At 29.3% G+C, this 25,970-nt stretch overlaps 1 protein-coding gene across 3 annotated transcripts in view; it reads left to right on the top strand.

The window, feature by feature from the left end:
* Window positions 1–25,970, top strand: part of gpc6a (glypican 6a) — a 265,587-nt gene that overhangs the window by 189,113 nt on the left and 50,504 nt on the right. For 2 of the 3 annotated variants that reach the window (XM_051108184.1, XM_051108199.1), the window contains exons 5-7: window positions 19,905–20,035; window positions 23,624–23,767; window positions 25,867–25,896. In XM_051108184.1, coding sequence (XP_050964141.1) covers window positions 19,905–20,035; window positions 23,624–23,767; window positions 25,867–25,896 — 305 coding nt within the window. The remainder of the gene's footprint in view (window positions 1–19,904; window positions 20,036–23,623; window positions 23,768–25,866; window positions 25,897–25,970) is intronic. The other variant, XM_051108192.1, reaches the window with a different exon arrangement.

Here is a 25,970-nt window from a genome sequence, read left to right as displayed (position 1 = left end):
TAATCTGTGGTAGTTTCCCAATGATACTAAAAAAACTATTCCCTATATGTTATTTTGCACTATGAAATAAAAATCGAATTAAATCCATCTTTAATTCTACAAAAAATAATTAATAAATGGATAAATTAAATAAATGTAAATTAACAATAGCTATATTTTGTAGCTTATAATTATTATTATTATTATGAGTTTTAAAGTACTTTCTACTATATTGCTCTTGAATAACAGCACTTTTTAATGCATGTAGAACCTTTATTTTATTTATTTTGTTTCATGTAGATCTTTATTGCTGTTATAGTCATGGTAAAACACACACGAACACCATGTTAAAGAGATGAAAGATGTTTGTTTGCTGTTACTCTGTTCAAGCACAGCAGGATAAGTGTATTAACATCTTTGTGTTTGTGTTTTGTTTTATTTCTAGTAGCAAGTCAGGATAAGCTGTAGTCTCCCAATACATTTACATCTTATTAGCTCAAATTGAACTCCCTTTGCTCCGGAGAGCTTTAGAAAAGGAGATGCAGCGATCCCATCGTTAAAATGTAGCACTTTATCCACAGCTGGCCAAGCATGAAGAGCTGTGTGGCGATTACCGCCCGGGCCGCTATCAAATTCTCCACTGACTTGTGAGACCAACTGTCCAATTAAGAGCGGTGTGAATATTCTGCAGAGAGATTTAATTTTCGAGGTCCATCAACTCGCAAAGCCTCAGTAAAGTCTTCATCTGAACTCTGGAAATTAGGTCTGATTAGTCAATAACTGTTGAAGTCCAAAGTTCTGGCAAATTTGAGCACCTTAATGACCTTAATGACTCTCCAGATGCTGTTAAATAGCATTAATTGAGTTAATGATCTCAGGCTTACGCACTGAACATTTATTGTTGGTAATATCTCATGTTCTAGGTGAGTAATATCAGTGTTTTGAAGACTTTTCCTTCTCTGTCTGATTCATTTCAGCAAATAGATCCATTTGGATTGTTCGTTTCAATCATATGATTAATTTAATTAAGCATTAAGTTGTATTCCTGGAATTAATTAAAATAAAATAATAAAATGTATTTTATTGTACTTTTTTTTATTATTTTGAGCTAGTTGCTGAGGCAACATTTTTTTCATTTACTTTAATTTAAGTTGATGTAAAATAAAATAAAATAAAGTAAAAACAATATATATATTTTTAATATGTAGACATATTGGAGAAAAAAATATATGAAAATAACAAATAAAAAAAAGTAATAGTAAAAAAAAAAAAAAAAAAAAAAAACTAATTCAAAATATTAAAACTGTTCCCGATATGTTATTTTACACTGTGAAATAAATATCTAATTAAATCCAGGTTTGTTTCTAAAATAAATAAATAAATAAGATAATTATAAAATTTCAATTAATAAATGTATAAATAAAAATAATATAAACTAATAATAGATATATTTTCTATCTATCTATCTATCTATCTATCTATCTATCTATCTATCTATCTATCTATCTATCTTTGTTATTATTATTATTATTATATTTAATTAGTTTAAATTATTTATAGTTATATTTTGTTGCTATCTATTATTATTATTATTATTATTATTATTATTATCATTAGAAATGTTTGCCTAATTATTTGATTTAACATTAAGTTTTATTTTATTTTATTTTATTTTATTTTATTTTATTTTATTTTATTTTATTTTATTTTATTCACTATTTGCCAAGGCAAAACTTTTTATTTACTTTAATCTAACTTAAAATAAAATAAAATAAAATAAAATAAAATAAAATAAAATAAAATAAAATAAAATAAAATAAAATAAAATAAAATAAAATAAAATAAAATAAAAAATCTATATATGCATTGGAGAAAAACATACTGAAATTACAAATATTAATAAAACATTAATAAAACTGTAGAAGTGTCCCAGTGATACTAAAAACTTTCCCTGTATGTTATTTTATACTGTGAAATAAATATCTAATTAAATCCAGCTTTGTGTCCAGAAAAACTGTTACATTTTTAAATAATACAATTTTAATTAATATAAATAATAATTATATTTTGTATCTATTTTAAATTAAATTAAAACCTATATATTGTAGCTATTTGTTGTTGTTGTTGTTGTTATTATTATTATTTGTTGTTGTTGTTGTTATTAATACTAACTTGCAAATTTGCAATTAGTAGCTTGTAGATTCTGTTTCTACTTCATCTTTAAACTTTTAATGTTGTTGACCTCTTTAAACTTTACAGTGAAGATGAGACGCAGATCTCTCAGCTGTCTTCATTTATATCATTTTATTAATGTTTATTGCCAATACAAGTGGCTATTAACATTAATAAGCATATACGCTGTCGCTGTGGTGCGGGTCTGTTTGTCGTCAGCCGTCATAATGAAATCCATTAGGCTACAGCCGTTCAGCCGTTAATATACTGTATATGACAGGTTCGGTTTCAGCAAACTATATTGCAATTATATATTCACCCGTGAAATCTGCAAAGGAAAAATACAATGCTAGAGAGTTGCATGCATCAGCAACAACAAGTCATTTTCCCCAACAGAGACTCAAGGTAAACAATGTTTTACAGCGTATATGAAGCCTCTGAAAGCCTCTGCATTCTGTTTGTATACCGCAGACGCAAGTAAACAGACGCTCATCATGGGAGAAAACGAGGGGTTTACTTCACAGTTTGTAATATTTACTCAGCTCTGTAGTTGTGTGTTCCTGCTCCGTTTAGCAGTACCTGTAAGTAAATGTGACTGAGCGCTCACGGTATTTGATGATCCTTTCTGTAATTATTTCATGATGAAGTCTAAATTGTCCTTGGCCGATGAAGACAGCTCCATCATTTTAAAAGACTAATTATTCCTGCCGGGATCCAGCCGCCTCCCACACGCTCCTTTATATGCAGACTGACAATAAACAGCAAACCCACGTTCAGCACCCCATGTAATCCTTAGAGAAAAGACGCCTGGAGACGCCGAGATCTCGTCTCATATTACACACCTGCTTATGGCCTGTAGACATACATCATTGGAGATATGAACCAAATGGACTAAGAAAGTGAAAATCACCAAAACTTTTAAGAACATTTCAGGTTCAACAATGAGCTGTTCTGTAAAATGTATTATTATGATATTATTATACAAGTTGTCCAGCTGTTTTCCGCCATAATAAAAGCACTATGATTTAACGATTGTTAATAAATAAGTAAATAAATAAATTTTAGTGTTGTAATTTTACTGTTACATAAATTATTGTTACTATTGTTATTAAATATTGTAATAATAGTGTTTTTTAAATTATTTGTTACATTTTAAATAATAATAATAGTAGTAGTAGTAGTAGTAGTAGTAATAATAATTGCAATTAGAAGTCTTTCCCCAATTTGTTCTGCCTGTTTTTACACAAAATAATGCACATACAGTTTCAGGGGCATTTAACAATATTTATGAGATTTGGTATTTTATTTTATTTTATTTTATTTTATTTTATTTTATTTTATTTTATTTTATTTTATTTTATTTTATTTTATTTTATTTTATTTTATTTTATTTTTAGTTTAGTTTAGTTTAGTTTAGTTTAGTTTAGTTTCATTTCGTTTCGTTTAGTTTAGTTTAGTTTAAATATTTGAGTTGTAATTTTAATGTTATATAAATTATTATTATTATTATTATTATTATTATTATTATTATTAAACCATCACATTTTTATAATATTATTTAATAATAATTATAATAATTTGTATTTTATTTTATTTCATTTTAAATATTATTATACTAAATATTACTGTTGTCATTTTACTGTTATATAAATAATAATAATTATTAGTAGTAGTAGTAGTAGGAGGAGGAGGAGTATTAATATTATTATACAAAATTTACATAATAATTATTACTATTAAATATTTCAAACATTTAAATAATAGTGTTTTTTTTTAATTATTTGTTTACTTTTTATCATTTGATTAAATAATAATAATAATAATAATAATAATAATAATAATTATTATTATTATTATTATTATTATTATTATTATTATTATTATTAGATGTGGTTCCCCAGTTTGTTCTACCTGCTTTTTAATGAAATAATGCACATACAGTTTCAGAGGCTGTAAAAAATATTTATCATTTGGTCATTTGGTATTTTATTTTTTTATTTTATCTAAATAAATAAATAAATAAATAAATTCAGTATTAATAAATAGTGATATTAAATACAACCAAGAACTTTTTTCCCCAAGAAAAGGCTGGTTTTCTAATTAGGCTTTTTTCTAATTAGACACAGATTTTCTGCAGCTCCACATGTCTATTTGAATTGCGTCTACTGAACTGGCATAAATTTTCTTTTTGTTCAGCCTGACAAATATTTGTTGTGAACAGAACATCCTTGTATGATTGGTTTTGCTTTATCATTTTGCTTTTTGGAGTGAATAGGCCTTAATATAGTCATGAAAAAATTGTCAGTGCAAAAAAAAAAAAAAAAAAACTTAATCATCTTAAAAAGGACTTCTTTTTCTGTATGCAAAATCTAATTATTTTTTCCATTTATTTTTAGGTTGAATTATAACAGGAAATGTTTTTATGAGCTACCAAGGACACTGTATTTATTTATTTATTTTTTTAAACTGTCAATTATTTTTCTCAAAAACGCATCTTAAGCTAGACTCTGAATTAAATTAAGCACTGGACTTTAGCACTAGACTTTTTTTTTAACATTTTAGTATCTGAGGTCTTGTTTTCAAACTCCTCTAACTTCTAAATCATCTTTCTATCGTCTTTTAGCGCCTTCACACATTCCTTCCAGGGGCTGTTTACATATCCGTCAGGTCTGATTTAAACATGCTCCGCTGTGTGTTTCCACCCAAAACAAGCACGCGAGAACAGAATGTCTGTGTCAGGATCCGTGCTTCTCATAAAGACGCTTTTACACCTCGCCGGGCCGCTCGTGGTGCCGTTTTCTTAGAAGCGCTACAGTGCAGCCTTATTTGCTTTTCAGCGAATCATGAAAAGTGTACAAACCCTGCATTCAGTGGGAGAGTGTTTTTCTTCTCTTTGACATATCAAAAGACGCTTATCGGCACTGATCTGCCATCAGGAGCACCGACTGTGTCATTTCGCGGCGGCTTGTTTTCTTCGACGCACGTTTTGTAAACACTCCCAACAACGGTTTTGAGCCACTTTGACGTCACGTCTTCGCCTTGTAAATGCGATGAATGTAGCAGCTGTGCGTTCGGTTAGGAAGCAATTACTTCAATTACACAGCCGCAGCTTTTCGCCTAATGTTTGGCTCGTGTTAAGTTTGTTGAATAAATTCCACTACACTCTGTCCAAATCAACAAATCAAATCATCTCAGGCGCAGTTTGTGAATCTTACAGTTACTTTCAAGTGGGTCAAATTGACTACAGATAATTTCCGGGACGCGGTCTGTCGAGGCTCAGGCTAAATTGGTACTTTTTGTGATATGCAAGTTCATAATAAAGTGGCAAATGATGACAGTACTTGACATGCTTTGTTGATGTAACATCTGACAAACAAACAAAAATACTCGATTGCTGTCATATTTGATACATCAGGCTTTTATGGCACTTACAGTGAGAATATGGAGGAAAAGACATGCAAATTTTTTAGATGTGACCAAAAAATGAAATTCTTATAGCTTGTGATGTTAATCAATATGAATATCACTCTACGGTGCATAAAAATATGCTTTAGTAGAGATTTAAATGCTTCGTTTTGTGATCAAAGCTCTGTCATTTTAAAACATGCAATGCAATGCAATAATAACTGAGAGGTTATAAATGTTTCTCAAAAGATGAGATTTGACATGTTTTTTTAGGCTTGGAAAGATTATTTGTCCACTCAGCAACAAAGTAAAGTTTCTGGAAATAAATGCTCCTAAAAACACTTGAGCATGATTTTTCTAAAAAATGATGCATGGATAATAAAGTAAACTGAAGTTGCTTCAGTGTTCATCTTAAAATATTACTAATAATAATTAGAGATTTTGCAGCAAAAAAAAAGCATGAAACCATTTTAACTTTTTTACTTGCTAAAGTATGAACAGAAGGCTTGTAGTAGATTGTGCAACATGTTTTTCAGCAAAAGAGTCTGATCATTTAGAGGCCTTAGAAATTCCTTTGTTGAATACAATACACTTTATACAAAAAAAAAAGTTTTATTTACTTGATAAGTAAAACTACAGCAGTTTTGTGAAACACAATTTTGTGAAAAAATGCATAAAAATGAAATGAGTTTTTGCTTAAAGCATGGAAAAAATCTGCCAGTGGAGCAAGAAAAATAATGTTGTTTTTCCTTTGAATGAAGTTTCATTTAAGTTTTTCAGTGTAAACAGTCTGCAAAATTGTTAATCAATTGGGTATGCATGATAATGAATAATTGACGACGGGCAAATGAATTCTTAGAACATAATGCACACTCAAGGTGGTGATGTGAAGTCAATTATTCCACTTACACTATGGTTACCACACCTCAAGACGTTGATCAAATGATAGATAGATAGATAGATAGATAGATAGATAGATAGATAGATAGATAGATAGATCATTTTAGACCTAGTAACAAAGCTTGAGCCATTGATAGCAGAGTAATGCAGTTAATAATGAAGTTTAATAATTAAGGGTTTTATTATGAAAACCTGGAAACCCTGGTCTTGGAATAAATGTCATGTAGTTTTTAAGTTGTTAAAGGAGAAGTCCACTTCCAAAACAAAGATTCACATATAATTTACTCACCCCCTTGTCATCCAAGATGTTCACGTCTTTCTTTCTTCAGTCATAAAGAAATTATGTTTTTTGAGGAAAACAGTTCAGCATTTTTCTCCATATAATGGACTGATATGGTGCCCTGAGTTTGAACTTCCAAAATGTAGTTTAAATGAGGCTTTAAACGATCCCAAATGCAGTTGTAAACGATCCCAGCTGAGGAAGAAGGGTCTTATCTAGCGAAACGATCGGTTATTTTAATAAAAATAATACAATGTATATACTTTTTTAATGTCAGACGTTCATCTTGTCTTACGCTGCCTGGACAGTTTTTGTTCCGGTTCATGACAGTTAGGGTATGTCGAAAAAAAGCAATAAGATGTTCATGTCTTTCTGTCTTCAGTCGTCAAGAAATTATGCTTTTTGTGAAAAGCATTTCCGGATTTTTCTCCATATAATGAACTGCATTGGTGCGCCAATTTTGAACTTCCAAAATGTAGTTTGAAGACTAAGAAAGTGCAACTAAGTTTGTAAACGCTGTATGGATCATTTTACTGACTCGGATCTTTAAGTCTCATTCAGCAAAATGAATGAATCTCTTTTCGAGTCATTTCGTTCATTTTACCAAAGTATAATTAAAATGTTATGTGTTACTTCCCAAACACATCTACTGCTTACACAAACGTTGATCACACTACAAACAAGACAAAACTGTAATGCTATAAGAAACAGAAAAGATTCATACATTGTTTACCTGGATCTTTAGTCTATGATTAGCTCATCTCACCTCTTATCTGACAAGTTTTTGGGTTTGCTTATGGGGCTGTCATGTGATGAATGAACAACTCGAAAAACCCAAAGACTCAAAACAGGTGAACTAATTCCAGTACAGAACCTAATAGGATGTTGCGTATGCGCGACTGAACGAATCATTCCCGAGACGACTCGTTCTTCCCGAGTCACATTAAAGATTCGTTCAAAATGAACGAATCGTTCAAGAACGACCCATCACTTATCCGTAGCATCGTGGACGTGCATCCCAGAGCCTGTGCTACACAAGCTTTTGTGCTTAAAAAGTATACACATTTTTATTTTTTGAAAAAAAAAAATAGATAAAACCCTTCGTCCTCGGCTGGGATCGTTTAGAGCCCTTTGAAGCTGCACTACACTTTGGAAGTTCAAAACCAGGGCACCAATGAAGTCCATTATATGGAGAAAAAATCCTGAAATGTTTTCCTCAAAAACCATAATTTCTTTACAACTAAAGACAGAAAGACATGAACATCTCAGATGACAAGGGGGTGAGTAAATTATCTGTAAATTGCTGTTCTGGAAGTGGACTTCTCCTTTAAGAACGGATTAGAGCACTATATTTTTGTTTTATGTAATGGTGCATGCTTTGTCAATGGTAGCGATCGCTAACTTGCTCAAGTACAGGGTTGCCAGGTTTTCACAACAAACCCATCCAATTGCTACTTAAAACTAGCCATAAAAATAGTGGTTCGAGGGGGGTTCCCCGTTAAAAATTGCATTTCATGGGCTAAATATGATTCAACCCGCGGCGACAGTGTTAAAGTAGCCCAATTCCGCAGGAAAACCGCAGACATGGCAACACTGCCCAAGTACTCCTTTATGTATCAACAGGCTCGGCCAGCCGACCAGTCAGAGCAGAGTAGGCTTATGGAAGGGAGGTGTTACAGAACTGATCAAGTGAATCGTTTGATCAGCAATATTTTTAAAACAATGCATTTAAACCTGTTTTAGGGGACTCCAACACAATATTAGGACACTTTAAAAAAACCATATATTTATATGTAATCTTACTTCTCAAGTAACAGTAGCTTGGTTTAAGAATGTTTAGATATTTGTACTGGAAAACAACAGCAATGTATTGCAGTGTAGGGTTAAACCAGTCTAAGCATGAAAGGTTTTCTATGTAAAATCTTTTCCATCTTGTTACTGTGACTCATAAATCCGAAGTGTCCTGCTCTTCTTCTGACTTATTGAAATAGTTGAAAGCCATAAACTGGTCATTTAAGAATTCGATTTCCGCTTATTTGTGTCAACAGAACAGCTTGATCTTCCCAAACGAGACACTTTGCACAAACGCTGATGGACCTTTGAGCGCCGGTTCACCCGATGTTTCCCAGCAAATGAAAGCCATCAATTCTGAGTCAGTGCCGGCGATCCGTCGTTTCCGCGCTACGGTTCATGCCGAGAGGTTCGCCCCGTGTACTTAACACTTCCTGTCCGTGAAATCCCTTGATAGAGCCCTAGCCTCCTTCGACCTCCATCTCTTATCCTTATTTTTATCTTTACCCTGAACATTTTATTTTTGCTAGAAGGGGAAAAAAACCTTAACCTTGATGATGGTGGACTGCAGGTTTTTCCATCTGTAGAGGAAGAAATCGCTTTGCTGTTGTTCTGTGCTTTTAACGATTATAAAATGTGATATTAATGGCAGGTTAATGGCGCAAAACGTTTCAGCGTTAAATTTATAATATTTACTAGGCCATTAAGGACAAAAAAAGGATGAGAGGCATTACAACAGCAAATGTTTTTCCACAGGAAGCATTTTATTTTATCAAATGAATACAAATATGAATACAAATAGTGTTTTATTTTGGAAGTAAGAACTTTGGTTTTTGTTATTTTCACCCAAATATGGATCAGTCAGCTCATGTTTTATTTTATTTTATTTTATTTTATTTTATTTTATATTATGTTATGTTATGTTATGTCATGTTATGTTATGTTATGTTATGTTATTTTATTTTACATTGTTATGTTCATACAAAACATTTAATTCATTATTTTATTAAATAATTTTTTTATTTAAGTTTAATTCTGTTTAATTATTTTATTTTATCATTTTAGCATATAGTTAAATTCTACATTTTTATTCATTATTTTATTTTATTTTTATTTTATCATTTTAGCATATAGTTAAATGTATTAGCTACGTACAGTATGAAAGTATACAGTATTTATTTTTATTTTATTTTTAATTTTTATTATTTTATTTTAACATATCAGTTAAGTCAGTATTTTATTAAACTATTATTATTATTATTATTATTATATTTATTTAGATTTAGATTCAGATTTTATTTTAACCTGGTTAAGTATTAAGTAATATATTGTCAGAAAAACATTTGCTTGTTTTGCTTTTATTCTATTTTATTCTGTTTTTCTCATTTATTTATTTTATTCTGATTTTTAATTTTTTTTTTTTTTTTTTTTTTTTACTTTCCATAATTATCCGGATTTATTTATTTTATTAATTTTATTTTATATTTAATCTATCTTTATTTTAATATATTTAAGTTCATTGCCGACACTATGGAATGTTTAATATATTATTTTATTAAGTAATTCTTATTTTAATTTATTTTATTTTATTTAATTTTATTTTATTTTATTTTATTTTATTTTATTTTATTTTATTTTATTTTATTTTATTTTATTTTATTTTATTTTATTTTATGTTTCATTTTAAGACATGAAAAAAAAATTGCTTTTGGCAGCCAAATAATATTGAGTATATCTGATAGATCCCTTGATATAGCTTGATATTTGAAAAGAAAATGTAGTTTTTTATGATATGTCCATCTTAAGCCATCAAACAGTAAATCTTGAGTCAAGAGTAAAGGCTTGTAGAGCTGCACCTGCATGTAATGGCTGCTCTCAGATCGCCGCCACAGCAGGCTCAGACTCCAGTGTCTGAGCCCGGCGAGACCTCGGCTCTGACCTCCAGCGAGCTCCTGATGGAAATCTAACCAAGCATCACGGGCAATTTGAGTCCTCCGAGTAAACAAACAGAAGTGCTCTTCAAAGGCCCGGGTCCAAACAGAGAGTGGCAGCCGCTGCGGGTCCATTCACACAGATGGAAAGACCCATGATTAAACTGCCTCTTCCCAGACCACACTTCAAGCCTTAAAGGACACACTCAGAAGGGGAAGCACTTTTAATAAGTGCCATATGCATGTAGCTTTGTCATTCTGCCTTTGAATTTGAATCGGTTTGGGGAAGCTAATGCACAAAAGTAATTAATACTGATCGCAGCGCTCTTATAGTCCTGCGCTGTAGCTTAAGGGGATGTTGGAGGAAGGAAAGAAGAAAGTCGTTTGAGTCTACAGAATTGTGTTTTTTAATTACCGACAGGATACAGGACGTTAAATTCAAGCCTATGGATTGTAATTGGATGCTACGTCTTAATTTGCATACTTTGCATTAAAATTATGTAATGGAAAGACCATACTTCTGATGCAGCAAGACAATGTGACAGTATTGACTACTACAATTATTGCTGCTGACTCCTTAGGCACGTACTGTCGCAAGTTCTTCGTTTACTTACTTATTTTTATTTATTTATTTATTTATTGACTTCCATAATTACCCTTATCTTTATTTTGTTTTATTTTATTTTATTTAGTTTAATATAGTTATTACCTACAACATGAAAACATTTCAATCATTATTTTATTAAGCAATATCATTCTATTCTATTCTGTTCTTAAAATTTTATTTATTTTGATTTTTAATTTATTTAATTTTGATTGATTCATGATTATCTGGATTTATTTATTTCATTAATTTTATTTTATATTTAATATCTCTTCATTTGAATATATTTAAGATAATTGCAGACAATATGGGACATTTAACATATTATCTTATCAAGTAATTCTTTATTTTTATTTTAAATTATTTTATTTTATTTTATTTTATTTTATTTTATTTTATTTTATTTTATTTTAACATATAGTTAATTACCTACAACTTGGAAACATTTTAAGTCATTATTTTAACATATTTACGTTAATTTCTGACAATATGGAACATTTAATATATTATTTAATATTTAACATTTAATAAATTCTTTTTATTTTATTTTGGTTTATTTTGTTTTATTTTATCATTTAAACAGTTAAGTTCATATGGAAAATTTTATTCATTATTTTATTAAAGAAGTCTTTATTTAATTTTTTTTATTTTAATTTATTTGATCATTTTAGCATATAATTAAATTTGTTGCCTACAGTATTATAGAATATGTATTTTATTTTCTTTAAATCTAACATATAGTTAATTACAAACACGTTGTCACTTTGTTTATACTATTTTTTTATTTATTTATTTATTTTATACATTTTTATTTCCTTTATTATCTTTTTTATTTTATTTTATTTTATTTTAATGTAGTTAGGTTCATATGGACCATTTAATTTATTATTTTGTTACATCATTCTTTATTTTATTTTATACATTATTTTATACATTTATTTTATTTTGTCACACATTTGTCATGTTTTTATCCACTGTTTTATTAAATAAGTCTTTGTCTTATTTTATTTTATTTTATTTATACTTCCATAATTACCCTCAGATTCATTTTCACTTCACTTTCAGATTAAAAGTGAAATTAAAAGTGCTAATGGGGTTGCATGCAATGTTCAGTCAGTTAGCATGTAGAGATGCACAATGCAAAATATTAACATCCAAACAGCTTTGTTTTATTATTTACATTATGATTTTGGCGTGCACTAATTTCAAATTTTTCTTACTACAGAATAAAAGCATGCACAAATGCATACAAGATGATTTTCATTAACACAGTATGGAGAACGGCATGTTTTTGCATTACAGTAGGAAAATTTAAATAAAAATCACAATGCAAAATGTAATAAAGGTCCTAAAAATAGGCATTATGTTTTTAATGGCATTACACATTTGTGCTGATGTGAAAAATCGACCATTCAGATTGAAGCGAATCTTAGTTTACATCCATTTTCACTCAGCATTACAGACATCTGAGAGCGTTACGCGTCCATCACATTACAGGATCGAGTTTCCCCTGAAGCGGCGCTTGCATTTTCACCTGATCCAACATGGCAGCTCGATGGTTTCCTTCCAGCGACGTTGAAACTGACCTACATTATAGCACAGTATGCCAATAAAATCCTCCAAGTTTTAATTGCCTGTGCCATCGCGTTGGGTTTCCGTGCCCCGTGGTCGCTCGTTCGCCACGAGCCGCCCCACAATGCACCTCTAATTGACAATCAAGTCTTAAATCAGCCTTTTGCGAGCACTTCTCACCCTCTTTTGTTCGTAAATGAAACAAGTATCCATCACATCCTTCTTCCGGGGGCGTTTATGAGTTCAACCGAAGGCTAGGACCTAATAAAAAGATCAAATACTTTTTCTCCGGCCGCTTTCATGGAAAGCTCGTGCCGATCAATGCCATCATCCAGTTTGCTGTAATAGGTTCCATGTGAGCGCAAATTAATAACACAGAGGCTTAATGACACGACTGTGAGATTGGGCGAATGGTCTGTCTCCACCATCGATTTGCGCCCCGGTCCTCTCAAGAGTCATTTGGCCGACGGTAGGCCGACACCTGAAAAAACCCCGTCCCTTTGACAGAAATAGAGTGTGATAATGAAAACTAGAGCCCTTTTTATGAAGCTAAGAGGAAGCAGAGGCTGATAATGAATAATGTGCGTAGGTAAATTTTGGTCAGGACTTTTTTTTCCAAGTGGATAAAATGAACTTTGCAACGCGATATCCGTTCTCACTCAACTGCTTCCATAATTAACAATTCAGCATGAGCTGCTATATATGGCGCTCATTAATAAATTATCATACACTGTGAAAAGGAATACTTCAGGCTAGGTTTGATTTTATTTCTTCGCTGTGCACCGGTATATGTAATATTATCATATTGATATGAAGGAGAGTCGTTAGGATTGTACGGCTGGGATCGGCTCTTCAGAAATGAGGAGCCAATGTCACATCTCTGGCTTTGACAGTTTAGTCCAGTGTGAATTACATTGCATTTTGCATTTCTGTTGGTTTGCACAGCTTCTTGGTTAATGAAACATGCAACCAATACTTTCCTATGTTTCTATGAATCTCATATATTTTGACCGGATTTTTTAATAATGTATTATATTAATAATGTAATATATTACTATTAATATAGTAACTGTTTTTTTGTTTGTTTGTTTGTTTTTGCTATTATTAATAATACAAATATTATTTATTTCTTTCTTTTTATTTATTTATTTATTTATTTTCATAAGGCATATCCACCATAAATAATGCATATTATTCATGTTTAATTAACAGAGCTATTAATATTTATGAAATTATTAAATTAATATTAAATAATTTAATTTGATGCAAATAAAAAAAAAAAAAAAAACATTTTACACCCTTAAATAATCTAGAGTTATTTTTTACTACTTAAAATGTAATTTTGCATGTACATTTTAACCTGCTTGTTTCAATACATTCCTTAAAAATAATATTGTATTTTGTTTATTTTACTACAGTGTTATTCGGCTAGTACTGTTATTTATATTAATGTTCATTTACTTGTTAAATGTTTTATATATTAAAAAATATGTAGTATGTATTTGTTATTTATTTATTATTTATTGAATTTAAATATTTATGAAATTATGGTATTATTATTATTATTATTACTATTATTATTAAACATAATTTTATATTAAATACTAAACCTTATTTGTGCCACTCTTAAGTACTACAGGTGAATGTCATTTTAATTACATTTCAACCTGTCTGTTTCAACATATTGCTAAAATGCATATTTATAGTTTATTTTATTTTATTGTATTGTATTTTATCAAATTACCATATTGTTAAATTCATTGCCTATAGTATTGTTTATTTTATTTTATTTTATTTTGTTTTATTTTATTTTATTTTATTTTATTTTATTTTATTTTATTTTATTTTATTTTATTTTATTTTATTTTATTTTATTTTATTTTATTTCATTTTATTTCATTTTATTTTATCAATTTAGCATATAGTTAAATTCATTGCCTACAGTATTTTATTTTATATTATTTTATTTTATCAAATTAGCATATAGTTAAATTTATTGGCTACAGTATTTTATTTTTTTTATTTATTTTTTTTTTTTATCAATTTACATATAGTTAAATTCATTGCCTACAGTATTTTATTTTATTTTATTTTATTTCCAGCTGTCGTTTGGCAGTTTATAATATTAAAACAATGTAACTTTTTAACAAATACTTTTATAGATATGTGTGAATTACTTCATATATTTATTAAATATTTGTGAAATTAATTAATATTTAATAAGTACATTTAATTTAATACTAAATAAAAATAATTTCCGAGTCAGTTTGACCCATTCATGCAGATACACGTGATAGCTGGACATTGTATTGTATTGTATTTGTAATAATGTAAAAAAAAAAAAATCAGCAAGTCACGGCGATGTGGATCACCCGCCACCTCTTGCTCTTGCACTTTAGGCCCTCTGTAAGGACAATAATGTCAAAGCTGACCATATTTTTAGCATTTTCTGCACCATTAATATCACATACATCAGGAATCGAGTGGTTTAGTGTTTTGTTGTTCCATCATCCATAACTACTTCACAAATATGCGGTCTGAAAGGACAATATTCTCATGTGCGTGTGGTTTATCTGTTTGACTGCAGGCTTTCCAGTCAGATCCTATTATCATAGAAGTATATTCAGTATCTCTCTGATACATTTAGCTTTTAATAGTCTTTTAGTATAATTGCTTCATGTTGCAGAAATAAACAGATGCATAAAAACTTGTGAAATTGGATCCACGGATCACTCGCTTTTTGCTTTTTAGTTTTTAGCTTCTGTGAAAATTAGAGCTGTAATGCAAAACCGGCTGGTTCAGATAGAGAAAGCATCTTCAGAGGTCTTCATTTAGAATTTGTTTGTCTTGTTTTCACCTCGCTTCACCTCAGCTTTACTGTTCAAGCAATTTAGTTTCTAAAGTTTTCTAGCTATGCTTAATTAGTGTGTTTCACTACATTAGAGTTTTATCTGCTTAAATACTTCCACTCTGGGTTTCGGAGTGTATTATGTGTATAAATGACATCCGTTTATGACTCAACACTCAGACTTCACAAGCCAGTGAAAGCATGTTTGCAAATTTCACAAGCCAGTATGACCTTCATAAGTGACTTATTGAAACTTGTAGAGTCTTATTTTTCCTTCTTTGTAACTTTTTTGTTATTTGTATTGTCTTGTGTAATGGGTGATTGAGCTGATTGAACACACCTTCATGTGATTTTTTTTATGTTTTAGCATGGATTTAATAAAGCAGTATTTGATTTGAACCTTACAAATAAGTACTGTGATTATATTTTATTTTATTATTTTATTTTATTTTATTTTATTTTATTTTATTTTATTTATATTTTTTATTTTATATTTTCTATTTACTTATGTATTTTATTTTCTATTTATTTATTTATTTATTTATGATGAATTAATATTTGAAGTATCTGATTGTAGCTGATTTTTGATGTCATGATGACTTTAAATAATGTCTGTTATGCAATCAAGCAAATTAAAATATGTAAATGAAAAAGCAGTATTTGACTTAAACCTTACAAATAAGTACTATTTTATTTTTTTAAATAATTTAATGTAATTTTGTATTTTATTTTATTCTTTGTTTTATTCTTTTCATTTTTTTTATAAATTTTATTTATTTATTTTATTTTTTATATATAATTTTATTTTATAATTTTATTTAATTTTTTATTTTGTATTTATTTAATCTTTTGTTTTATTTTATTTTATTTATTTATTTAATATTTCAAGTAAATGATAGCTTATTGTCCTTAATAATTAATTTAAGTAAAGTAAATTTTTGATGTCATGCTGACTTTAAATAATGTAAATAATTAATATTTTATATTTATTTATTTATTTATTTTTAATATTATTTTATTATTTTATTTTTTTTTATTTATTTATTTATTTATTTATTTATTTTAGCAGAATTAATATTTCAAGTAAATGATAGCTTATTGTCCTCGGTAATTAATCTAAAAAAGTAAAATCAATTTTTGATGTCATTATAACTTTAAATAATGTCTGTTATGCAATCAAGCAAATTAAATTATGCAAATGAAAAAGCTTTATCCTCCTATTAATGCACGAGCACGCTAGTAAAGCATATGAAGTGTCCGACAGATGGACTCCTGGTAAATACGAGACTCAACAGGCCCTCAGGAAACGGCACGGCTCGATGCACATTAAACTTCCTGTTTTCCTGATCAAGCCCTCGGAGCTGTATATATGACTGTCACACGGGCATAAAAACATGTAATGTATCGATTCAATTAGTGTCAGCGAATTGATTTTACCCTTGAGGTTTTTCCCTCGCGCTCATATTTTGAAATCTGGAGACGTATCGTTTCTCTATAATGTCCCTCGCAGCCAAACAAACGGAGAGTCATTATGTGTTTCTGGCTGCGAAAGACAGTTTGTTAGAATAAGTAACACTGGCAGGGCAGTAATGTGTACATTTCCCTCAGAATCACTCTGGAAAATGGGAAGATGCCAAAGCAGCTGCTCGTGTGCTGTAATTAAACTGTCTTAATTTGTCTCAGCTGCTGAGGGATGAAATTGTGCATTTTGTGTCTTTTCTGTCAGGTGAGGAGAGTTTTTACTCATAGTTGCATGAGAGTTAAATGTGTTAATGTAGCTGAATGTGCTTGATTGCGTAACAAACATTGTTACTTTAAGTCATTATGAAATTCATTTTTACTGTTTACTTTCTTGAATCAGTTATGGACAATCAGTGCATATGTAGTTTGTTTTGTTTTGTTTTTATTATGTAATATTTTTAATTGCGTAACAAACAGTGTTATATAAAGTTCAGTTTCTTAGATCAATTATTATGAACAACAAGTGCATGATTTTTAAAAAAAATGTTGTGGAAAAGTATTTATTTCAGTAATTCAACACAAATTGTGAAACTCATGTATTAAATAAATTCAGTGCACACAGACTGAAGTAGTTTAAGTCTTTGGTTCTTTTAATTGTGATGATTTTGGCTCATATTTAACAAAAACCCTCCAATTCACTATCTCAACTAATTAGAATATGGTGACATGCCAATCAGCTAATCAACTCAAAACACCTGCAAAGGTTTCCTGAGCCTTCAAAATGGTTTCTCAGTTTGGTTCACTAGGCTACACAATCATGGGGAAGACTGCTGATTTGACAGTTGTCCAGAAGACAATCATTGACACCCTTCACAAGGAGGGTAAGCCTCAAACATTCATTGCCAAAGAAGCTGGCTGTTCACAGAGTGCTGCATCCAAGCATGTTAACAGAAAGTTGAGTGGAAGAAAAAGATGCCCAATCAACCAAGAGAACTGCAGCCTTGAGAGGCTTGTGAAGCAAAAATCAATTCAAGAATTTGGTTGAACTTCATAAGGAATGGACTGAGGCTGGGGTCAAGGCATCAAGAGCCACCACACACATGTGTGTGTGTCAAGGAATTTGGCTACAGTTGTCGTTTTCCTCTTGTTAAGCCACTCCTGAACCACAGACAATGACAGGGCGTCTTACCTGGGCTAAGGAGAAGAAGAAATGGACTGTTGCCCAGTGTGGTCCAAAATCCTCTTTTCAGATGAGAGCGAGTTTTGTATTTCATTTGGAAACCAAGGTCCTAGAGTCTGGAGGACGGGTGGAGAAGTTCATAGCCCAAGTTGCTTGAAGTCCAGTGTTAAGTTTCCACAGTCTGTGATGATTTGGGGTGCAATGTCATCTGCTGCTGTTTTTTGAAAGCCAAAGTCACCGCACCCGTTTACCAAGAAATTTTAGAGCACGTCATGGTTCCTTCTGGTGACCAGTTTTTTAAAGATGCTGATTTCATTTTCCAGCAGCATTTGGCACCTGCCCACACTGCCAAAAGTTGGTTAAATGACCATGGTGTTGGTGTGCTTGGCTGCCCAGCAAACTCACCAGACCTGAACCCCATAGAGAATCTACAGTATGGGGTATTGTCAAGAGGAAAATTGCAGATGAGCTGAAGGCCACTGTTAAAGAAACCTGGGCTTCCATACCACCTCAGCAGTGCCACAGACAGATCACCTCCAAAGCAAAAGGAGCCCCTACCAAGTATTGAGTGCATATACAGTAAATGAACATACTTTGCAGAAGGCCAACAATTCATTAAATGAAGTATTCTAATTTGTTGAGATTTGAATTGGTGGGTTTTTGTTAAATGTGAGCCAAAATCATCACAATTAAAAGAACCAAAGACTTAAACTACTTCAGTCTGTGTGCATTGAATTTATTTAATACACAAGTTTCACAATTTGAGTTCAATTACTGAACTTAACTTTAAGTAATTTTCTTAAGTAATTAACTTTTCCATGACATTATAATTTATTGAAACGCACCTGTATATATAGTGTTTTGTTGTTTGTTTTTTTGTTTGTTTGCTCAGACATAGTTTCATAAAATTATTTTATTTTGTTTCTTTTTTATTTTATTTTTTTATGAAGGTATGATTTTTCTCCCACTGATTTTATTATTATTATTATTATTATGGATAATTAAACCATCATGTTGTTTTATTATGTTGTTGTTGTTTTGTTTTTTAATTTCATATTGTGTTGTGCTCAGAAATGTTTTCAGAAAATTACTTTCTTTTGCTTTTTTTAATGATTTTTCTCCCACCAATTTATTATTATTATTATTATTTATTATTATTATTATTATTATTATTATTGATAGTTAAACCATTATGTAATTTTTTCCTAAATGAATAAAGCATTTTCAAGTAAACAATAACACAGATTTTATTTAGTTGTTCTCTTATGCTGTTGTTTTTGTTTTGTTTGTTTGTTAATCTTAATTACATATTGTAATTAAGATTACAACATGCAATTGTGCTCAAAATTGTTTTCATAAAATGCCTTTTTTAAATTTAATAAATTAAATAAATCAATTAAATTAAAATAAGCAAAAAAGTTTTTATAATTATATATATACATACATATATTGTGGCAGACATTAAATAAGAATGGACTTATTTAGTTAATTATTGTGGACAAACAGTATGTTTTATTCCCAAGGAAAAAATCTTTTTCAATATTTAAATAGTGCTTGATTGCATACTGGACATTATTATTTCAATTTGCTTTCAGGTTGACTTTAAATATAGTATAAAATGGTCAGTGAGATTCCACATATGGAGGTTTTGACAGCAGAAACAGGAGGTTATGCTTTTCTGTGGCTGTAGATGGACGAGAGGTTCATGACATCAGTGTGTGTGTGTGTGTGTGTGTGTGTGTCGTGTACATGACTGTGTTTCTGGTCTAATGTTGTGACAGATGCCATGCTGCTGGTGGCTGACAGACTGGAAGGGCCCTTCAACATCGAGACCGTCATGGAGCCCATAGATGTAAAGATCTCTGAGGCCATCATGACCATGCAGGACAACAGCATGCAAGTTTCATCCAAGGTACGTCCGCTCACACACACACACAAACACACATTAATGCAGGAACACGTTCACACACACACACACACACAGATATCAAGGACTGAAGCTCCTCACGCTGAAGCAGTTCCATGTGTTTTTCCAGACCAGAAGGAAGTCAGAATCCTTTCTTATTTTTAGTCCTTCAGATGAAACAAATGAGCGACAGTGATGAACGTGACTTTGGCATTACTATTTGCAGTCTTGAGATGTTTGTTATTGACAAAGAAGGATTTGCAAGACAGGGATGAATCTCTTTCTATTCTTAGAAACAGACATTTTTATAGGATCTTAGAGACTCTTAGAAGTTCTTTTATATTCTGTTATGAATTGAATCCACAGTAAACAACATTGAAATAAATGTTATATTTAATATTTATTAATTTACTGTTAAATATATCTATATCTATATATATATATATATATATATACACATACATATACGTATATATATATATATATATATATATATATATATATAGGTATTATTTAATATAACGCACTTTTATATATATCAACTATATCAACAATCAAATATATCAGTCAACTATATGTTAAATATATCAATCAATTATAAATAAAAAATATTTTTATTTTTAAAATCATATTTAAAAAAAATAAATTAGTTTTTAAATTAACTTAATATATTTAAATTATAAAGTAAATAAATATATAAATGTACTTTCACTATTAATACTATTCAGTTAACTTCTTAACATGTTAATTAAAAAGTAAATACATTTTAATTTATTAAATTTAAAATGTTTATATTATTGTTTAAAAGTAAATATATATATATATATATATATATATATATATATTAATTTTGAATAAATATAAAAATGTATTATATGAATCAGTATTTATTTATTTTTTACTGTTTACGTTTCTGTATCTAAAACCATATAATAAATTAAAATTAATTGAAAAAAATAATTTAATTATTATTACTGAAATTAATAATAATAATAATAATAATAATAATAATAAAGCTTAAACTTTTATTATTTCTGTTAATGCCATTTTTAATTTTTGCTCAGTTTAACTTGAACTAAAACTTCTAAAACTAAAATTAAAACTTAAAAACTATTCAGACATTAAATAAAGCTAATAAAAATGATAAAACAGTACAAAAATACTAATATTTAACTACAATGAAAACAAAACAATTTACATCTAATTTAAAGTATAAAAATATATATATAATATTTATTTTATTTAATTTTGTTTATTTAATTTTAATATATAAATTAGAAAATAAATACATTTTTTAAATATTTTAATTATATTATTGATTAAAATTAAAATAAATAAATAAATTAAAATATTTTTTTGTTTGTTTTACAAAGTTTTTTTTTTTTTTTTTAAATCTAAACCATTTGAATATATTTAATAATAATATTTTTTACTTTTAAACAATTATATTTAAGTTTGAAATGTATATACTTTTTAAAATGTATATATTAAAAAGTTAAAAGTACAATAATATATATATATATATATATATATATATATATATATATATGATTATTCTCTCATTTTGTTTCGTATTATTGATAGTTAAACCATCATGCCAATTTTCCTGAATAAATAAAGCATATGGATATTTCTCAAATAAATCATAAATGTCTAGTTTTACAGTTTGAAAGACTAAAAACATTTTTACAGACATTTGGTCCTGATGTTGATGGAATATGCATGTTGCTCATAAAACATGTTGTAAAGCCACACCGCAGGTAGCGGAGCTTTCAGGACCAGCTTTCATATTCAGGGAAATTAGCCGTGTCTCCCCAGTGGACTTCCACTCAGAGGCCGGGACGCAAAATAAAATGTGGCTTGATCCACAGATTCTAATGTGAAAGAATGAAAGAAATAAAACATGGAAAGAAGCCGGTCTGTGTGCTGTATTTCAAATGCGGCGCTCCACTTTTACATTAAAAGCTTCTGGAAAGCAGGACCTGATTGAAAATGCACAGAGAGCATGAAAATCAGTGTGTACATGTCAGCCCGAGACTTTGAATGGTAATCATAGTGACAGATCGTCCGACATCAGAGCGCAGACAACATCCTGCCATAAGAGCCAGCCGTGCCATTAAAATGTTCCATCACTGTCAGCTCTCCCACAATTCACTGCAGCGACGAGACGTCGGCGTGCCAATGCAAAGCATGCATTAATGCTCTCGCGACACACATTTTTAACATGTCTGCCTTTCATTTGACCAGCTAAAAATCTTGTTGGTCAGTATCCTTGGAATGATAATGTGCTTTTTAGCATTTAATGTATTTTTCGTTTTATTTTATTTTATTTTATTTTATTTTATTTTTTATTTTATTTTTTATTTTATTTTATTTTATTTTATTTTATTTTATTTTATTTTATTTTTTTTTTTTTTATTTTATTTTATTTATTATTGTCCTGTTTATTGCTGTGAAGCTGCTTTGATAACTGGCAACAGCAATATGATGAAATATCAATTCTGAATAATTTAAAAAATGTATTTATAATATGAATCAGTAAGTAAATAAATGTTTATTTGATTGTTTATTTATTTAACAGTTCTGTATCTGTATCTGAAGCCATAAAAATGAAAAAAATAACTGAAATTAATAATAATAATAATAATAATAATAATAATAATTATTATTATTATTATTATTATTATACATTTTTGCTCATTTTAACTGGACATAAAAATATTCAGACATATTAAATAAAAGCTAATTAAATAAATGACAAAAACACTAAAATTTTAACTGAAATGAAAACAGAAAATTAAAATCTAATTAAAAATATTCTATCAAAAATAATGCCACTATTGTCTTTTGTAGAGCGTTATTTCATTTTATTTCATTTTATTTATTTCTTGCAATACTTAACAAGAAAACCAGAAAGTCTGACCTACAGTAAAAGTAGTGCAAGATTTATTTTATTTAAAAAAAAATAATAATTATAGTATGTCAACATATTTCCCATGGTTTTATTTTATTTTATTTTATTTTATTTTATTTTATTTTATTTTATTTTATTTTATTTTATTTTATTTTATTTCTTGTAATACTTAACAAGAAGACCAGAAAGTTTAACCTACAGTAAAAGTTATTTTATTTTATTTTATTTTATTTTATTTTATTTTATTTTATTTTATTTTATTTTATTTTATTTTATTTCATTTTATTTTATTTTATTTTATTTTAACCACAGCCGCTGGTTGTGACATATTTCAGAATTTCACCATGCACAAAAATTGTCAGTATTCACATACTTGCACAGAGTAAGTTTTTATACTTCAGGGATCCTGTCAAATCAGAATATAGTGTTAAATTGTAGCGCTAAATGAGCACACTGAGCAAATGAACATCAACATTTATGCATTCGGCACATGCTTTTATCCAAAGCGGCTTGCACTTTGCACTTCATCAGTTTATGCATTCATCTACAGGGAACAAACAAACTGAATGCAAAAGATCTCCTTGTCATCACACTTCATTCTTCATTTTCACCTTTTTTAAAATAGCTGTTTTTATATCCTGACTGCACGGACTGATGCATTCCCACTTTGGTAATTATAGGTATTTCAGGGATGCGGTCATCCCAAACCAGATGGAGTCGGCCGATCTGCCCGCGGGATCTCGGATGTGTTCAACAGTCGCTTCAGACCCTACAGCCCAGAAGAGAGGCCGACCACGGCAGCCGGCACCAGCCTGGACAGACTGGTGAGTGGGTGGCAGGGAGGGCAGAGCAGAGCAGGGCAGCGTGGGAAGGCGTGAGTGGGCGACGATGACCTTTGCAGGTCAGACCCGAGAGAATGCAGCGGCCGCTGGGAAAAGCTTTAGTGGTGGTACTGGATGAAAAATGAGAAAAATGTCATTTTTTTAAGGGTTAAATTAAATCAAAATAGCTCTAGAATCAGGCTGTAAGGTTTGGTGAAAAATTTTGTTGTTATTGTTTATTATTTTATAGTTTATTTTACAGCATTCTGACTCTGACAATACATAACAAGAAAGCAGGAAAATATTCATTTGACCTAAAACTAGAACAAGATTCAATTTTTCTTGGTTCTACAAATATTTAGAGAACAGTCCATTTTATCATTTAACCCAAAGTACTCATAATACTTAACAAAATTAGAGGAAAATATAAATTTGACTGAAAAGTAGAACAAGATGCTTTTAAATCTTGGAAAACATTTTTATTTATTTGACCATTAAGGAAACATTCTATTTTATCATCTTGCAAACATTCTGGAAAAATTACTTTTAAATGTTCTATGAACATTCTGAAACAAATCATCAAATTAAAATAAATAAATAAATAAATCAGTACATAAAAATGGAACCAATTTACATAAAGCCTTTTCATATAATGCATTATACAAAATTGTTTTAATACATAATTTATGCCGTGTAATGCATGTTATAATGCAATAAGTAGTGTGATGATATTTTTATTTTATTTTATTTTATTTTATTTTATTTTATTTTATTTTATTTTATTTATTTTATTTTAGTTTAGTTTAGTTTAGTTTAGTGTAATTTATTTTATTTTATTTTAGTTTAGTTTAGTTTAGTTTAGTTTAGTTTAGTTTAGTTTTCATTTTTATTTTAGGTTTATAATGCAGTAGTGTCTAAGTGTAACTAAGTTTCTCTACTGGAATAAAGTGTTCTGATGCATAATATGTAACAAGAAAACAGGAAAATTTGACTTAAAAGTACAAGAAGATTTATTTTATTTTATTTTATTTTATTTTTAAATAAATGTTTTAATATATAAATTAAAAAGTAAATACATTTTAAAAAGCTTATAAATAATTATTTTATTTTATTTTATTTTATTTTAATTCATTTTATTTTATTTTATTATGATTTTTTAGAGTGGATTTAATATAAGTATTGCACTTGAAATTTACAAATAAGTACTGTGATATTTTTATTTTATTTTGATTTATTTTATTTTATTTGTTTCATTTTATTTTTAGGGTTATAATGCAGTAGTGTCTAAGTGTAACTAAGTTTTTCTACTGGAAAAAAGTGATCTGACTCATAATACTTCAGAGAACAGGAAAATATTAATTTGACTTAAAAGTACAATGTTTTTATTTTGCAGACATTACTAGAATGTTACTTTTGAATGTTCTCTGAACAATTTTGAAACAACAAAAAAAGAAAGAAAGACAAACAACCTACTAAAACATTCAATGAACAATGTACTTTTTTATGAGTATTATTAATTTATCATTTTATTGTTTTTTTCTTTCTTTCTTTCTTTTTTTTTTTTTTTCTTTTTAGGCTTATAATGAAGTAGTTTCTAAGAGTTCCCTTACTAGAATAAAGTGTCCTGACTCTTAACAAGAACAGATGAAAATATGAATTTGACTCAAAAGTAGAACAAGATTGCATTTGTGCATAATCTTATTTTAGCCTCCGGCAAACTGGGGGAATTCATGTAAAATTACTTTCTATCCAACATGGCCAAGTGTTTTTTTTTTTTTTTTTTTTTTTTTTTTCCCACTCAGCTGTGCATTGGATGAGTTTAAAGCTAACCCTCGAATTTATAATGGAGAGACTTGATGGTTAAATAAACGTTGAGTTAGAGAGAAGTGTTTGTGTGTAAAGGGGATGTGCTCGGTTTTTTAGGCCGAGGGGAATGGGATGGAATATCCCAGCAATGCCATTCATCAAATGTAATCGTGCATATTGCTTTTCTGTCTAATGCATATTTATCATGTGTTTGCCCGTGGTATGCTTTCTCTCTTTCTCATCTCCACTTTCAATGAAATCCCTTTTTTCCTCTGTTTTTTGCTTCCGCATCCCAGAGGATTGTCTGGAGGACGATGCAACACAGCGTAAGCCGTCCAACCCTCCTCTCACTTTACCTCCGTCATTTGTCTTGTGGCTTCAAGCCTCCTCTCCATCTCCC

This window comes from Labeo rohita, chromosome 1 (assembly GCF_022985175.1).
Source record: "Labeo rohita strain BAU-BD-2019 chromosome 1, IGBB_LRoh.1.0, whole genome shotgun sequence".
Classification (NCBI taxonomy): domain Eukaryota; kingdom Metazoa; phylum Chordata; class Actinopteri; order Cypriniformes; family Cyprinidae; genus Labeo; species Labeo rohita.
The sequence above is the reverse complement of the archived record's forward strand: the minus strand, read 5'-3'. Positions and strand labels throughout refer to the sequence as shown.